Below are 18,219 nucleotides of genomic sequence, written 5' to 3' on the forward strand. Positions count from 1 at the left end.
AAACTCTGGATTTATTAGGCCTGGCAAGGAAGATAAACTGCATAACTGGAAATAAATTTGCTCTCTTGATTTTGAGGCATTGATCTAGGTTATGAATTTGTTATCTATTCTTGAAAAAGTCACTGAGTTCTAAAATGGAGAAAATGAAACAACCAGTTTCTGAACGGTCTAAAAATAAAATCTATCAAGGGAAAAAAAATATAAAGAACAGGTCTGTAAGAACAAGCTCAGAAGTGTTGATTCAAGAGCATTTATAACAAGCTATTTGATTATAAGATTTCCCCTTAATTCAGTAGTGATCCTGCATGAAGCTGTGTCTTAAACCAGCCAAGTTGCTTCTTTGAGATATCAACCGCCAGAACATAGATTGTCCAATTAGTTCCCAGCTTTAATTTAATAGGCTGCAAATTTGTTGAATACCATAGGACAGTAAAAATAAATCGTCATCTTTCTGTTGTCAGGTGCCTAAATAACAAAATAAGCAAACGACAAAATGGTTTAGAAACTGAGCTGCTTTTCTGCTTAAACTGCTATTTTTAGAGGTTCTCTCCAGAATGTTTTTAGCATCTGACATTCCCTGAGGAAACTAGGAAAAGAAGTAAGATGCTTTCTCAGCATTTTAGGGCATCACCAACAGATCAATAAAACAAATGTTTGTGGCTGCCATATGCTGAGGGTGGACTGTGTTATTCTGAAGCTCTATGGAACATACTGATAACTTAAATATCTGTTATCTAGATTTGGAGCATCCATGGAGAAGTGGGGGCCAAGAGTCAAGCTGTGAGTCATAATCGAGGTCCTGACTCTTTTTTTCTATAGTTTTTAAGTTCTGAGCAGTTGAGAAGAAGGCAACTTCACTAGCTTATCTTCTAAAAAGCACATTTTATGACTGTCATTGTTGTCAGCCATTCTGTCATGTCCAACCTTTGGCCACTCTGACCCTTGAATCAGCACTCTCCAGGCCCCTCTGCTTCACACTGCCTCCTTCAGATCTCCCATGGTCATTCCAGTGTCATCCTTTAAAGCAGGGGTTTCCAACTCCTGGGCCACGGACCGGCACTGGTCCTGGCATGCCAGAAACCAGGCCACACAAATGAATGAAACCCATTTGCACACATGCAGGATGTAGGCAGCATATGTAACCATGCCTCTTCCAGTCTTCAGAAAAGCATTTCTCCACGGATCTCAAGTGCCTAAAATGTTGGGGGAAACTGCTTTGTACTGTCCAGCCAATGGATAGTAGGACAGCCCCTTCTCCTTTTTCCATTGATCACTCCCAGTATGATTGACTTTTTGAATGAGTCACTTTGCATGATACAACTAAAGGAGGACAGCCTCTGTTTGGTGATCTTGACTTCAAGTGATATTTTTGGTGAGGTTTGGTTTCTTTATTATTTTTGCAGTCCATGAGATGTGTAATAATCACCTTCAATCACTTTTGTGACTAGCCACACATTAATGCTGCAAGTGGGAACCCCTTTTCCATGACATGCTGTCAATAATTTTTGAGTATGACAGTTAGATGTAGCCCTCAGGACTACTGAATTAGCATTCAGGAATTGCCGAATAAGGCCAAATAAGGGCCACGTGAATAACAGGCCCCATCTGAGATACTCAGACAACTGGTGCTGGGAAAAGTCCTATGAGTGTAACATAGAAGAGGGCTCAGTTCTTTCTGTTGTTTATAGAATTTACTAATTTAGGAGTAAAATAGCCCAGAGTCCCAAAGCTGCAACCAATTATTAGAAATCTTGACTGTGAGGTTCCCCAAGACTCTGCCAAATGTTCATTTTTAATGCAACAGATGGGGAAGATGGTTAAATATGTAAGGAGTTACTGTTAACTGTCTTCAATTGCTTTAGCTACAATTTAATTACATTTGTATTTCAATGAAAGGACACCAGATTCCTTTAGCCCTGACAACTCCCTTGTCTTCATCTGTGATGGCCCTCCACCTGATTCAGGCACATGAAAGGTGCACAGTTCATAAGGCCTTTTTTTGTGGTGGAATATAGTTTGGATTCTGAGGAAGGAGGGTCTGCTTCTCAGAGGGCAAAGAGACAATGGAGCTTGGAATGTCTGGAAGGCAGGAAGAGGACAAAGGTAGCCCCCTCCCAGCAATTCACAGATTATATTTGTAGTTATGCAGATAGTTGCTTTAGTCTGGCAAAATTCTGTCTACAGGTAAATAGCAATATAGAAACTACTCGAAACTAACTGTTATTCTTGGTTCTTGGAGCCTGACTGTCAGCCTTCAAGATCTTTTCTACTCTTCTACTGCTTCGCATCTTTCAGCTGCCATGAGTAAACAGGGGGGGGATTTCTGGGAAGAGAGCTGGAGGTGTTACATTCTTGTGTTGTATAAATGAGGAGTCGGGGGAGTATAAATTCCTGCTCTTAAGTTTCTATTTCCTTGCTTAGCCTCCTTTCCTTTGCGCAGCTGCGAAGTTTTATCAAAATATGTCAAGGTCAATGGACAGAGGCCTCATCACCACCTGAAGATGCCCACATGATCATATTCAGAACTTTTAATTGGAAGAATCTTTTGAACTTTGGGGGGTGGGAACAATTCCATCCCTTTGTATATGTGATCTGCGCGCCTAAATCCTTAGATTCAGAATTCTACCTGTAGCTTCCACTTTGAATTTCAGTAAAAGAAAAACTTTGCTCTAATCATTGGAGTCTGAGTATTTCTTTCTTGGATTTTGAATGGAGCACAGACTGACACTGATATTTTTCAATATCCCATACCTTTTGCCTTTTGTTATTACACTCTTGTACTCTTTCGGTTCCTTCCTTTTATCTTTCCTCTTATGATCACTCAAACTCTAACAGTGCATTCAGGTACAGACAGAAAGCAAGAATCTCATTGCTCAACTAAGAATAAAGGAGACCCCAGGAGAAGATCTAATCCCTTTAGAGACCATTAGGAGCAGCCTAAACTTGTGGGCTCCAACTCTGGTCTTGCTCTTGCCAAGGCCACAAGGATTGGGGGCTTGCAGTCATTATCCCCATATATAGAAAAGGAGAAAAGGATGATCCTGCCAACTATAGACCAATCAGCTTCCTCAACACAATCAGCAAACTCTGGGCAAAATACGTACAACAGAAACTTCAGTCTGGCTGAAACAAGAAGACATACTTGCAAAGAGAACAATCTGGTTTTAGGACAGGCTGGTCTTTAATCAATGCATTCAGATAGACCAGTCTTCACTTGGGTCCAGTTTTCTTTTTCTCCTTTTAAAAGGATCCAGAGGAAGATAATGGAGAAAATGTCACTGTAATCCATTTGCTAACCTAAAAACTAATTCTGGTTGAGAGGCAAACAATTTAATTTGATTTATGGGTTTTTGCTGCTGTTGTTAAGGAAAGAAGCAGAAAAGCATCTGAAAGCAGTATTTAGACAGCAGAGGGCACTGGTTGACTTTCAAGTAAATTGGCTTTTGCATTGCCCATGTGTTAGTAGGCTATACTGATTTGATTAAGCTGGAGGAAAGCAGAAATCAATTACTGTTTTATCAGCAAAAACACATATTTAGCAAAACCAGCGGTGGATGCTTGATATGTACAACAGCATCGACAAATGCTTAATAATCAAAAGGGATTTATATTAGTTTGGAATATTGCAACCCGTTCTGGCCATCACAATACAAAAAGATGTTGAGACTCTAGAAAGAGTGCAGAGAAGGCCAATCAAGATGATTAGGGGCCTGGAGGCTAAACCATATGATGGAGGGAGGGAGGTATGTCTGGTCTAACAATGAGAAGGTCTAAGGATGATATGATAGAAGTCTTCCAGTACTTGAATAGCAGTCACAGAGAAATGGGGGTTGACCTATTCTCCAAAGCACTTGAGGGCAAGACAAGAAGTAATGGTGGTGGAAGATGATTAAAGAGAGAGCCAACCTGAAACTAAGGCAGAATTTCCTGACAGAGAGGACAACTAATCAGAGGAACAGGTTGCCTCCAGAAGTTACAGGTTCATGAAGTTTTCAAGAAGAGTCATTTGTCCAGAATGGCATAGGATTTCCTACTAGAGGCAGGGGGGTTGGACTAGAAAAGCTACACGATCCCTTTCAATCATATTTTTCTATGTTCTATTTTGAACCAGTAAAATGGCCACATGCTTCTTCTGCATTACATCAAAAATCGTAAGTGTGACTCCAGGCATAGAGAATTCTAAATGAAATTTTTTGAAAATTTTGCACTGGGTGTAGCTAAGTGATAACTCTTTCAGTGAACCATGGATGGACAAAGGAATGCATTTTTCAATTTTGGCTTGACTCAACGTTTCATTGCTTGGATAACATTTTGGCAGGACTTACCCCCATGACTCTGGAGTCCTTCTACCCTATAGACTTTAACAAGGGACATTCTCTTAGGGACACCCAGCAGGATATCCAGGCAAGACATTCTGGGTTTGTTCAATTTCAGCTCCCTGAAATATCAAAGTCAAATAGGTATGTAGGTTGGAGAGAAGGATTAATAGATAGATAGATATACATTCCATCAGAAATTTATAGCTTAGTTCATACAACATGTTCAAGCCAAGGATTATCCAGGATTCTTAATATAATTAATATATACTGGGCTAAAAATACATTTTGCTAAATGATGCATAATAATGGTGGTTTTGTTTTAGTTCATTGTTTTGAGTCACTTCAGATATTAGGGATCTTTGGTGCTCACTGAACTTGCACTAGAACTGATGATATTACCTAGCTGGGTGATGAAACATATGCAAGAAAACAACCAAGGTCAGAGAGCACTTAAGGACCCCTCATTTTAGCCCTGAGCTATAAATATTTGCCTTTATCAGTCACTCCAGATATTGTCTGTAAGCCATTAGACAGCTACTTATGATGATAACATTTAAAACCAAAATACTGTATGAAAGATTAATTTCAATGCATTTTGAACAATGGTCATCATTCCATAGTATCACCTAGCTGTATACCTAATTACCACTGATTAGTTTGCAATCTGCACCAATGCCCTTATGTGAATCAAAACTGCAGGAACTCAGTGAATATTGTTTTCATCACACAGACACAAAATGTAATCACCACGTAAGGGTCTGGAGTGTTCATCTTATTCACCCTAATTCCATGACTATATAGCTTCCTTCATGCATTGGGTCAGTCTTCCTTTATCAAATGTTTGGAAATTTCAGCAAAGGCTAGAAAAAGTGGGGAAGAGAAAACAAAAAGCTCTGTTGTCAGAAGCTGAAGTAGTACCTGAGTGCTGATGGAACATCTGTGAAGAGCCTCAGAATAAATTCCCCTTCCGTGTTTGGAGAAAATGTGGTTGGGATCAAAAGGTATCGGCCTTGCTTGAGAAACACTTTTAAGTACACGGTGCGATTGTTCAGATAGGTGAAGTTAGTTATCCTCTCTTGTATTTTCAACTGGTGCAAGCGATATTCTCGGTTATCTTCCACCTAAGGTTGGAAAACCAATGGAGATATGACATGTTCTTACTCACAGAGGACTTGGCTTGTTAAAGGCTATTTTCCTGTGCTGGGTTCCAACAGTTAAACTCAACTGCACTCAAGAACTGCTGTTCAAGAAATAACAGAAACATTATTTCAAGTTGGGAGGCACCTTAGATATCTCTTAGTCCAATCCCCTGCTCGAGCAGGAGACCACATACCATGCCAGACAAACAGCTGTTCATTCTCATACACGCTGCTAAGAGAGTCCAAGAATGGGATATGACTCCTCCTCCTGACATCATAGAGCTGGATCTGCCACTATAAAAACCATCAGCCTTGGCTGCCCCCCATCTTTTTGACTCAGGTCATGACTTAGCTCTTTGTCTCTGGAAGGTTGTATGAGTTTAAAATGAGTTGGAAAGAGTTTTAAAGAGTACTTGCAGCAGCGTTTCCTTTGCTTTTGTGGCTTGCTGCTGTTCCCGGGGATCCCTCCTCAGGGCACAAGCCTGATGACATCAGCGATATAGTGGCTGTTGCCCTCATAGCTGAGGGGTTTCATCAACTCCTGTAACCCCAAGGGGGGCAGTCCCTGCTTTCTTCCTTATCCCAGGGGGCCTCTTCATCTTATAGAAGTCAGCGGCCAGCTTACTCAGATGGGGGGGGGGAGGGGGAAGAGGAAGAAGAAGATTATGCTAACCCTTCTGATCACAGCTGTTCCTCTCACTCTGAGAGGAAGAGGGGGAAATAGTGGATCGCAATATGTCTGAGGAGGAAGAGTTTAGAGCTGATCAACCTTCCTCTTCTTGGGTTTTCAAACCTTCCCTCTTCAAACCTCTCTTGCACAAAGCCTTGGTTATAGCACAACTGACGCCTGACAAAGTGGCCCCAGAATGCAGACGGCCCCTACAGGCCACAGTGATTCTCTGTTCACCAAACCAGTAGTTCATGCTGAAATTCTCCCTTCCCCCACTATATTCTTTGATTTAGTTAAGGAAGCCTCCCCTGGGTCTGGCCCTCGGCCTTCTTTGCGTGATAGGTGTTTTTACAATGTGGGCCTGGCCTTAGCCAATGCCCTGATTGTCCCCCAGTGGTTGCCACCTTCTCCTCATCAGGCACGCCCACTGAACCTGAGGATGTGCTGAAGGCAGAAGATAGAAGGTCTGGCAAACTCTCAGGTGCACCCGCTAGGCTGCGGCTTGGGCTATCAGGGCATCTACAGCAGCCTCATTTTTCAGAAGATCCTCACTCCGCTGGCTCCGGCAACTACTAGAGAGGCTCCTGGCCACTGATTTCAGGGCACATCAGGATCTTAACAAGATAATTGCTGCTGCGGAATTTACAGCAGATGCGACCTTGAATTCTGCCAAATTTGCCTCCAGGGCCATGGCTTCCTCTGTAGTGGCCAGATGGCTCCTTTGGCTGTGGAATTGGCAGTTGGATGCACGTCGTAAATGGAAGTTGGCATCAACCCCTTGCTCTGGAGAAAAGCTGTTCGGCGACGCTCTGGAGACTTACTTGGTCAAAACCAAGGACAAGTGCAAGATTCTATCTACAGCAGGGAAGAGATCGGACTATCGTCCCAGTCCATACTACCAGCCCCCTTCCTTCAGGTCTGAATCCGCATCGCGGCCAGAGATCTTTCCCGCATCACCAAGAACAACATCCTGAAGCTTCAGGCAGGCAGCAGCAGGCCCCTGGTAAATGGCCCTTTCGAGTGGGGAGGAGGTTATTCGTTTCGACGCTTGAAGTAAAGACCCGGTTGGACCCCACATCAGAGGCCGTTTGGCTTTCTTTGCTTCTAGATGGGAGGAGTCGACATCAGACACCTGGGTACTTAAAACAGTGAGATTTGGTCTGCAGCTTGAGTTTGTGTCTCCACCCGCACAATTTTTTGTTCAATGTCCTACGTCGATGGACAGCTCTAGACAGGCCCTCATGGAATCAGCCATTAAACATCTGGTCGATATTTGGGCCATTGAGCCGGTTCCAATGGAGCAATGAGGACTGGGTTTCTACTCTTGCCTCTTTGTGAGCCTGAAGGCCTCTGGGGGATGGAGGGCCATACTTGATCTGAAACTCCTAAACAAATTTATTCCATACATGCATTTTAAAATGCAAACTCTTCATTCCATTTTAGAGAGCCTTCAAGAGGGCGACCTCCTTTCCTCCATTGATCTCACGGAGGCTTACCTCCATATTCCTATCTGGCCTCATCATTGTCAAGTTTCTCCGTTTCTGTTACCAGAATATCCATTTCCAGTACTGGGCCCTTCCCTTTGGTCTTTCATCAGCACCCAGGGTCTTTACAAAAGTGCTGGCAGCTCTGGCAGCTTCGCTGAGGTCTATTCGGTGAGGGTCCAGTGTTATCTGGACGACATCCTGATCCAGTTGCAGTCGGTCAGATCTGCTCATCGAGACCTCTGCATCACACTACAGTGCCTGTGAGACCACAGCTTCTTGATCAACCTAAAGAAAAACCACTTCTCCCCTATGACCAGGCTGTTGCATCTCAAGGCGATCATCGATACTTCCCATTGCTAAGTTTTTCTCTCTCCAGACCACAGGAAGAGCTTCAATGCCCTTGTCATCCAGATCTGATGCCAGCGCATCACTCCCATCTCTCCTGTCTCAGCTCCTGGGGAAGATGATCTCCTGCATTGGCATTGTCCTGTGGGCCCGCCTTCATGCCTGTGCGCTCCAGTGGTTCCTGCTGCCATTCCAATGGGCAGGCACCAGCCAATTGCCATCAAAGTGCAGGTTCTACAGCAGGTCCTTTGTTCATTCAGGTGGTGGCAATCTCAGGCAGTATGGCAGGGCCTCTCCTTCAAGGAGCCAGACAGGGTCCTGCTCACTACGGATGCCAGTCTTCAATGCTGGGCTCATCTAGAGGGCCAGATTGCTCAAGAATGCTGGTCTCAGGGAGATAGAGCTTGCCCTATAAATTGGCTTGAACTCAGGGCTATTTTCTTGGTCCTGAAACATTTCTTTGTTCCTAAGATAAACTCCTGGTTTCACTAGGTGCAAAAGGTTGTTTTGCCAAATTTCTGCCCAGGACCACAACATGAGTTAGAGCACAGTTGCCATAAGGCGGGCCCTCAAGATCTATATCAAGAGGACTGCTGAATTTAGGAGATCGGAGGCTATGTTTGTGTCATTTCATCCCACCTGCTTGGGCTCCTTCTATGATTGGGAGGTGGGTTCGGACTTGCATCTCAAGTCCTACCAAGTTTTGTCCCTGCCAGTTCCTATGAACGTCATGGCTCATTCCACTAGGAGTGTGGCTACTTCAGCTGCCTAGTCTTCTCAGGCTTTGCTGGAAAGATTTGCAGGGCTGCTACCTGGGCGTCTCCATCACCGTTTATACGACATTATATGTTGGACTCCTTTGCTTTGGCGGATGCCTCATTCAGAAGGAGAGTGCTTCAACAGGTGGTTCCACAGTCGGAGTGACCTACCCAGACGTTGACCCTCCCATGGCATGCAGGCTTTGGTATGTCCCATTCCTGGGCTGTCTTAGCAGCGTGTATGAGAATGGGCATTGGTAGAATTACCTGAGAACGCCCTTTCTATATATGCTGCAAGAGAGTCCAGCCCCACCCTAGTTCGTCTGGGAGGGAGTGTTTTGTTATGTTTACTTGTTTATCTTGCAGAGACACGTTATGAGAATCTTCACCTAAAAGATGGCGAGCAGCCAAAACTGATGGTTTTTATGGTGGCAGACCCAGCTCTATGATGTCAGTAGGAGGAGTCATATCCCGCTCTTGCTGCGTATATAGAAAGGGCGTTCTCAGGTAATTCTACCAACATCTAATCTCTTCTTAAAAACTTTCAGTGTTAGAGCATCCACACCTTCTGGAGCCAAGCCCTTCCACTGGTTAATTGTTCTCACTGTCAGAAAATTTATCCTTAGTTCTAGGTTGCTTCTCTCCTTGACTATTTTCCATCCATTGCTTCTTGTCCTGCCTTCACGTGCTTTGGAAAATAAGTTGACCCCCTCTTCTCTGTGGTAGCCCCTCGAATATTGGAACATTGCTTTCATATCACCCGTTGTCCTACTTTTCATAGACTGGACATACCTAATTCCTGCAACTGTTTTTCATGTTTCAGCTTCGAGCCCCCTAATCATTTTTGTTGCTCTTTTTGGTTTTCTTTCTAGTCTCAACACCTTTTTTATACTGAAGTGACCAAAACGGGATGCAAATCTATGTGAAAACAATCTTATAGGTCACCCTTGTTTAGCTATGATAATTGGGACTGGCAACTATGTCACATATGAGCAGAAAATCATATGATTTATAATGACAGTTCTGGTTGCTTTGTTAAGCAAATCCTGTATGGTCATAAAGCATGAGATCTCATGACCACGACTTACAATTTCCTGCCAGTTTTCCCATTTACTTTGCCTGCTGGAAGCCAGCAGTGAAGGTTGTAATTGGTAATCATATCACTGAGAAATACAATAACCATTGTAATTGCGCATTGATTGCCAAAAACCCCAAGCTACAAAAATGTGATTGTGGGGACACTGTAACAGCTGGAATTTCATGGATCACTTGTGAATCCCATTTGTTCAGTACTGTTGTAATTTCAGTTGCTGAACAGGTGCTAGTTAAGTGAGGTCTACCTGTACATGAAGATAGAGCTTATGGAATAACAATAAGAAAAATATAAGAGATATGCTACATCAATTCTTCAAAGCAATTGTCTTGAGTAGAGGTGGATGGAGACCTACCTTGAAAATTTCAAAGCCTATAACAAGATTATCTCCTGCCCCTTCTTTCCGGTGAATCCGCTGGTCCTTCTGCTGGAGAGAGATCAAGACTTTGTCTTCCACCTTCGTAACATCAAAAATATACTGAAAAAAAGAAGTACAGACAAAACTGCTATGAAAGTGTAGATTATGAAAACAGACAATCAAAGGGTTGGGAAGCAACTGTTACTAAGGCCTTGTGCAGGCTGACTGACATCTTAGATCTTTCCAGTGCTATATATGTGCCTGCATATAGCAACCTCACATGGCAGTTAATGCTACTTTCCCCAACTAAGTACAGTCCAGATGTTTTGAAGCTCAATGCCATAATCTCCCAGTTTGAAGGCTCTTTGGATGTTGAAGTAAATACTTGGAAAATACTAAACCTCCTGGAGATTAATTCTGAGTTATGGGAATTCTTATCAGCCTTATTGATGGAACCTTGGAAGATATCTGATTGGCCAATGTTGGAAGTTGGAATGCCAAAAAGATGTAACCAGGCAAGCTCCAGGGTTGTTATGTAGACAAATGTAGTGACATAGGGCAATGAATAGGAGCTAGATCGAAGTTCAACATGTAGAATGATACTCAAGGATTAGTCTTCCGTGTCAGTTTTATTCTTTTTAAACCTTAAGGCGCTGAAATGATGCTGTTTATCTTGGGATAGTTGAGGGATAAAAACTGCATGTGACCACTTTCAAATAAAGACAATTGGCTGTGAATCTGATCTTTGGCCATTTTGATATCAAAATTTCTGATGGAATTTAGTCACCAGACTGTATAGTTTCTCAAAATGTCACAATGCAGATCACTGCAGAAAATAAAATACTGAAATAGTTTTAGAAATATGTACAGTATCTGGAGAAATAATCAGTTTAAATGTTGCCTCCTAAGGCTTTGGATGCTCCATCACTGGAGGTTTCCAAGAGTAGATTGGACAACCCTTTGTATGTTGTATAGAGTATAAGGACTCCTGCCTTGAACAAGTGACTGGACTAGAAGACCAACAAAGAGGACAAAAATAGAGAAAAGAGAAAAAGAGAGAAAAGGAGAACTAGGTGTGATTAAAACAGGTTAGGTAGAGAAACAAAACCTCCACGACTCTGCTGAAGACTGGGAGAGCCTGAAACCTTTTCAAGTAGCAAGTGCGGAGTTGAAGCAAATGCTTCCTATAACAAAATGAACAGGTGTTTACATGGACAACCTGAGAGTTTGGGGGTTTGGCTGGGCAAATTATTATTATTTAATTCTATGAACTGGTGTTTGGGAACCATACCATGCAGGTATTCAATAAAGAATTAAGATTTTCAGAAATGAATGTACCTGGAGTTTTATTTGGATTCTTGAGCTGGATGTTGACATAAACCTGGAGTTACAATCACAACTAAGACCAGAATTTCCATTGCTAAGCAAGGTGATTGTTAAATAAGTTACGCCTGATCTTAAGACTTTTCTGCCATAGTTGTTAAGCAAACCATTGCAGTTGTTAAGTGAAACCATAGTCATTAAGTAAATCTACCCCCCCAAATTTTGCTTGTCAGAAGCCCGCCAGAAAGATTGCAAGTAGAGATCATATGATCCTGGGATGCTGCAACCATCATTAATGGATGCCGGTTATTAATTGTTTGAATTTTTATTCGTGGCTGTGAGGATCCTGCAAGAGTGGTTACATGTAGGGACTGGCGGCCAATTGCTTTTTTCAGTGTCATTGTAACTTTAAACGATCTCTAACAAATAGCTGTTAAATTGAGAACTATTTTGTAAATCTTTCAGCATTGGAGAGATGCTGAAGATAAAAATGCAAAATGCAAGATAAAGTAGATCATAGAACATAGTTGGAAGGAAACTCAGAAGTCTTCTAGTCCAACATCCTGTTTGAGCAGGAGACCCTATATCACTTCAGCCAAATGGTTGTCCAGTCTCTTTTGGAAAGCCTTCAGTGATGGAGAACCCACAACTTCTGAAGGTGAGCTGTTCCATTGGTTAATTGCTCTCACTGTTAGGAAATTACTCCTTAGTTCTAAACTGCTTCTCTCCTTGGTTAATTTCCAACCATTGTTTCTTCTCTTGGCTTTTGGTGCTTTGGAAAATAGTTTGACTCCTTTGTCTTTGTAGGAGCCCCTCAAATACTGGAACAACAAATATGTTTAGGTTTAGGTTTATGCCCACAGAAGAACCAAATTATGTATGCATCAAAAGTAAATTATTATGAAAACCTGAGGGTTTTGGAGAAAAGTGGCTTCGTTGTTTAAACACCCTCCAGAGCGATTTAACATGGCATTTGGATTCTTTGTCCACTGTCCACGCATCATTTTCTTTTCCCAGGTCTTATGGATACTGAAGAAAGAGGTGTTCACAATCCGACAAATGTCCACATCAGTGAAGTTTTTGCACCAGTCTTCAAATGTCATCCTGAACCATAGTGCATTAAAAAAGAAAAAAAATCCCTAAGCACATTATTTAATTAATAGTGGGTGAGTGAATAGAGAATGTTTCTTTTCCATAAAAAAATATAACCCTTCCCAAATGTATAGTCCACGACCTGAAATCAGCTGAGGCTGGAAAAACAAACCTAAAATTATTTTTCATCCTTTTTCCATCAATCCTTACAATTCTTTTTCTGACGGTTTGGAGGAATGGAGCTTAAATTCTTTGGAATCCCTGCAGATGTACATATGAATTATTAAAGAGCAACCAGAGATCCATCAGGTTTGCTGAATGTCACTTCTTACAATAATTAGTGGTCATATTTTAATAGTCACTGGTGCTATTATAATATTTGGCTTTATTTTAGCTAGCAAGTTTTAACCTTTATGCTTTTCTAAATGAAATATTGGTCATTGACTAAAGTTAAAGAATAGACCGACGTGGTTTTATACATCTGACCGGGTTAATGTTCTACAGGTAGTCCTCAACTTATGACCACGGTCAAAATTAGTAGTGTTAAGTGAGATATCTGTTAGTGAGTTTTGTCCCATTTTATGACTTTTCTTACCATTGTTGTTAAGTGAATTAGTGAAATTGATAAGTTAGTAACCTGGTTGTTAAGTGAATCTGGCTTCCCCATTGACTTTGCTTGTCAAAAGGTTGCAAAAGGTGATCATTTGACACAGGGACACAGCAACGGTCATAAATATGAACCAGTTGCCAAGCATCTGAATTTTGATCCCATGATCATGGGGATGCTGCAAAGATTGCAACTATGAAAAAGTCATAAGTCACTTTTTCAGTGCTGTTGTAACATTGAGCAGTCACTAAATGAACTGTTGTAAGTCAAGGACTACCTGTAGTTGTATGTTAGGTTGATCAACTACTACAGGGTAAACAAAATACCAAAGGGTCATCTGTTTGCTACTCAAAGGCTAGGATTCTCTGCCATGAGTAGTCATTTTATTTTTTCCTACACAACTAAATTATACAACCCTAAATGACTCAAGGTCTATCTATCTTTAAGGTTGTCTATTCTCCATCAAATCTCTCCATCTGGTAAGATCTGGGGGAGATCTTGATGAAGATGCTATCTCCAAAGGAATCTCATAGCAGGTTCTTCTCAAGAATGGTGTCCCACTTTTATGAAGTAGCTTCTTCTGAATTACCTCCGACCAGATGTATTTCTATAACAAAATTAAAAGATGGATTTGGGAAGAAAACATTCAAGGGATGTTATGAGTTTCAAGTTGGTCATTATAAGGCATGCTGTTGAGTGTTGAAGTTTTGCATTTTCTGTTTAGTTCTTCCTATGTTCACTGCTCTGTGCAATTAGAAGTTGAATGGCATAGAAGAGAAAATGGATGAATGATAGGAATTTGTAACAGGAAAAAATAGTTTCTTGTGCAGAGAAGACAACACTATTAAGGATTATTGAAAGCAAAACTAAATATGACATGGACATTGATTAACTGAGCTCACCAAAATTCTCCGTTATTTTCAAGGGTGAGACCTAATCTTGTTCGCTCTGATTTGCTCACTTTTTTCCATTCCTCAGATCTAAAAAAAGAAAGGGGAAAAAGTTAAACAGCCATTTTATCCATTTTTTAAAAATATAAGAATAGATGTGTTCAGCTACACTAGTGGTTTATTGTGGACAACCCAGCCTACTTTGACTCCTTCTCAAATGTCTTTAAGAAAGATAACCTTCCAATTGGTATTCTTTTGTGTCCTTTAGCCAGAGATGCTATTCCAAAACTTTTGGGCAATTTCTCAATGTTTTCCCTCCTTTAAAAGCAACTTTTTAAAAATCTCATTCACAAAGTGTTGGACTTAAACTTTTCTCTTAATAATGCTTTGAGTTTTTTCTTCCCTGAGGATCTGCACAGGGGACACCAGCTTAGTATTTTCTTGGCATGTCTTCCCATCACTCTAAGTCAGTTGCTTACTTGTCACTACCCACAAAGGCTCATATGTGAAGAAATCCTTCTTATGTAAGCGCGAAGAATCAGGATCACACATAAGTTGCAGTTCAGAAAATTGTTCATGCCTATGCACAAGAATCTAGTCAATAACCATCAGCACTAAATTGGCACCAGATAAGAGTTCAGAGAATTCAAGGGAGGTTGGACTCAGAGTATTTGTAGACATGCAATGATTCTAGGCTTAATCCTCTCTTGACGCAACTTCCAAGTTCTCTATTCTTCTCTGATATCTTGTGATTTAATGGCAGTGCATAAAGTCAAAGAAATTCTAGATCATAGGAGAGAGGATTGTCCAGTAAGACTCTGTCCAAAGATTACCCATTCATCTCAACCATCTCTCCTTATTGATAAAGAAGAACATTACCATGATTCCATGATTTTTTAATCAAACTTGTTTGCTTTGAAATACTTTTGAAAGCAATTTTTTCCCCTAGTAATTTATACCTTGGCCACCTGGACATTTCTCTCTTACTAGGGAAGAGAGCAGTTTCCTCATTAGTTCACATAATTCACCAGGCTTTTAGATGGTGTGGGAGGATTGCTGTCTTAACTAGTTGAAGGATAAACTGGGTTCTAAAAGTGAAAGTAATGCATTTGCTGAAATTTCTGTAACTTGAACCTAGTCTCTCCAATAAACTTTCTAAAAGGAACCCAGGGAAAAACTTCTTTTCTTTTTAGTGGGCTATCAAAAGCCTGACCCTGAAGGAGAGCCGACAGGAAAAAAATAAATTATAAACTTGAAAAAACTGATTTTTTTGATAATTTGGATAAACTTGGATAAGTTGATAAAAACATTATATCTGCAGTTTGAACTAGTACAAATCCTTCCATCTTCTCATGTCATCTTCAGCCTTTCTTTGAACCTGATGTTCAAAGGTAGTTGAGATTAGTTTAAATTAAATTAATTGTTCTGTCAAATTCTCCGTTGCTTAACACCAACTCAAGTAGGGTCCAGGGTATAGCATCTTAAGAAAATTTAGAAAAACTGAACATCAGAATTTTTGTTAAGATGCCATACCCAGGTCTGGATACAACTACTTCAGTTGGTGTTAAGCAATGGATAATTTGATGGAACAATTAATTTAATTTAAACTACTTTTGTTGAGAATTTCTGAAATTGCATTTGTTTTTTTAATAATCATATCATACAACTGATTCATATTCAGTTTGCAGTCTACTTACTTTCAAGATTTTTTTTCACAAACTCTTTTAGCAAATAAACCATTATTTATTTACTCATCCTCTACATTACCATATTTTTGTTTCCTAAGTGGAGAATTTTCACATATTGAATTTCATTCTGCTTTTTCCAGGCTCCTTCTCTAACTCATTAACAACATTTTGACTTTTTCTCATTTTCTACCATATGCAATATCTAACTCAGTGTTTGTGTCTTCTGTAAATATCTAAGTATTCTTTCATCCCTTCATTATAGTCATTAAGGAAAATAAATAGACTTGTATTTTTATATATATATATATATATATATATATATATATATATATATATGTGGATCTTTGGTTGTTCGGGTTTTCTCCCGCGTAAGATTCAAGTATCTAGGCAAGCGTTTGATGAAGTCTCATTCATCATCTTCAGGCTTCTGTCTCCGGCTCTGTGCTTCTCAGAGTAATGGAGATTACAGCTGCTTCCTCCTTTTAACTGCCAGTGGGGTGGGACTTGATTGGGTGGGGGCTTGGCTGTGTTCTGATTGGGTGGGGTGTGTTCTCATTGGTAGGGGTTTGGCTGTGTTCTGATTGGTTGGGGGGTTAGCCGTGTTCTGATTGGTTGGAGGCGTGTTCTGTTCAGGTGGGGGCTTGGTTGTGCTCAGGTTAGTCTTAGTTGCTGGGGGATTTGAGCTGGTGAGCTGTGATCTTGCTGTTTGGCTTCGAGTTCGTGGTCGTGCTGCATCTTCATAGTGGGTGTCGGTTTGCTTCATGTATGGCTCGGAGGAGTTTGAAGTGGGTAGTGATGCAGCTGCAGTGCAGCTTCTGGTCCATGGTCGTGTCTCATCTTCTGAGTGGGTGGGAGTCTGTTTTCTACATGGAAGTGTGGTGGTGGCATCTTGTGTGGCTCTCATGGGTGTGGGTCTGGTGTCCTTCTTCATGTTAGGTACTCGTCTGTTCATGAGGGCGGGTTTCCAAATGGCTGGAAGGCGTCATCTCGTTTGTTCATGCTGTGTGGGCGTTTTTCTATCTCTATGGCTTCTCTGATTATTCTGCTGTTGAAGTGTTCGGTTTTGGCGATGGTTCTGGTATTTTTAAAATCAATTTCATGTCCTGTGGCTTTGAGGTGTTGGACCAGGGAAGAGGTCGTTTCTTCTTTTTGATTGAGTTCTTATGTTCTTCAATGCGTGCACTTATTCTTCTGTTAGTTTGTCCAATGTATGTGGTAGGGCAGGCAGTGCAGGGGATTTCGTATACTCCTTGGTTTTCTAATTCGATTTTGTCTTTGGGGTTTCTTAGGATGGTGGATATTTTTCTGTTTGTGCAGAATGCTGTTTTGATGTTGTGTTTTTGGAGGATCTTGCTAATTTTGTCTGTAGTGCCTTTTATATATGGGAGGAGGGCTTTGCCGTTTTCTTGTTCTCTGTCTTGGATTTTGGTTGGGGTTTCTTTTTGGATTAGGTGGGTAATCTTCTTTCTTTGGAATCCATTGGCTGTAAGTACGTTGGTGAGAGTGTGTAGTTCAGTTTTTGGTGTTGTTCATCAGCTAAGCATTTTGTTCTGGAGATGAGTGTCTTGGCTACGGAATTGATCTGTGCTGGGTGGTGGTGTGAGAGTGCATGTAGATAGCGGTTTGTATGTGTTTTCTTCTGGTAGATGGTGTGTCCTAGGGAGCCATTGGATCTTTTGTATACCAAGACATCTAGGAAAGGAAGTTGATTGTTGGCTTCTGTTTCCATGGTGAATTGTATTTTGGGGTGTAGGCTGTTGAGGTGTGTGAGGAAGTTGTTCAATTTTTCTTTCCCGTGTGGCCAGATTATGAAGGTGTCATCTACGTATCTGAGCCAGAGTTTGGGTTTGTGGTCGTATTTTTCTAGAGCTTGTGTTTCAAAGTGTTCCATGTAGAGGTTAGCGATGACAGGTGAGAGGGGTGATCCCATGGGTGCTCCTTCTATTTGTTTGTATTTTTGTTCATTGTAGGTGAAGTATGTATTGGATAGGCAGTGGTTGGTCAGATCTAGGATGTGCTTGGGGGGGGTTGTATTTGTTTCGGATGGCTGTCAAGGCTTCTTTTATTGGCACTTGGGTGAAGAGGGATATGACATCGAAGCAACTAAGACTAACCTGAGCACAACCAAGCCCCCACCTGAACAGAACACGCCTCCAACCAATCAGAACACGGCTAACCCCCCAACCAATCAGAACACAGCCAAACCCCCTACCAATGAGAACACACCCCCACCCAATCAGAACACAGCCAAGCCCCCACCTAATCAAGTCCCACCCCCACTGGCAGTTAAAAGGAGGAAGCAGCTGCAATCTCCATTACTCTGAGAAGCACAGAGCCGGAGACAGAAGCCTGAAGATGATGAATGAGACTTCATCGAAACGTTGCCTAGATACTTCGAATCTTACGCGGGAGAAAACCCGAACAACCAAAGATCCACATACAAATACCCG

General features: G+C 41.3%; 1 protein-coding gene across 3 annotated transcripts in view; it reads right to left on the reverse strand.

The window, feature by feature from the left end:
- Positions 1–18,219, reverse strand: part of CAPN6 (calpain 6) — an 87,777-nt gene that overhangs the window by 19,161 nt on the left and 50,397 nt on the right. For all 3 annotated transcript variants that reach the window (XM_026703139.2, XM_026703138.2, XM_087940840.1), the window contains 5 exons: positions 14,094–14,171; positions 12,401–12,596; positions 10,167–10,289; positions 5,238–5,440; positions 4,326–4,438 (listed from right to left, as the gene is read on the reverse strand). In XM_026703139.2, the coding sequence (XP_026558924.1) occupies positions 4,326–4,438; positions 5,238–5,440; positions 10,167–10,289; positions 12,401–12,596; positions 14,094–14,171 (713 nt within the window). The remainder of the gene's footprint in view (positions 1–4,325; positions 4,439–5,237; positions 5,441–10,166; positions 10,290–12,400; positions 12,597–14,093; positions 14,172–18,219) is intronic.

Source organism: Pseudonaja textilis, chromosome 12 (genome assembly GCF_049901715.1).
Source record: "Pseudonaja textilis isolate UNSWEBS1 chromosome 12, rPseTex1.2, whole genome shotgun sequence".
NCBI classification, from domain to species: Eukaryota; Metazoa; Chordata; class Lepidosauria; order Squamata; family Elapidae; genus Pseudonaja; species Pseudonaja textilis.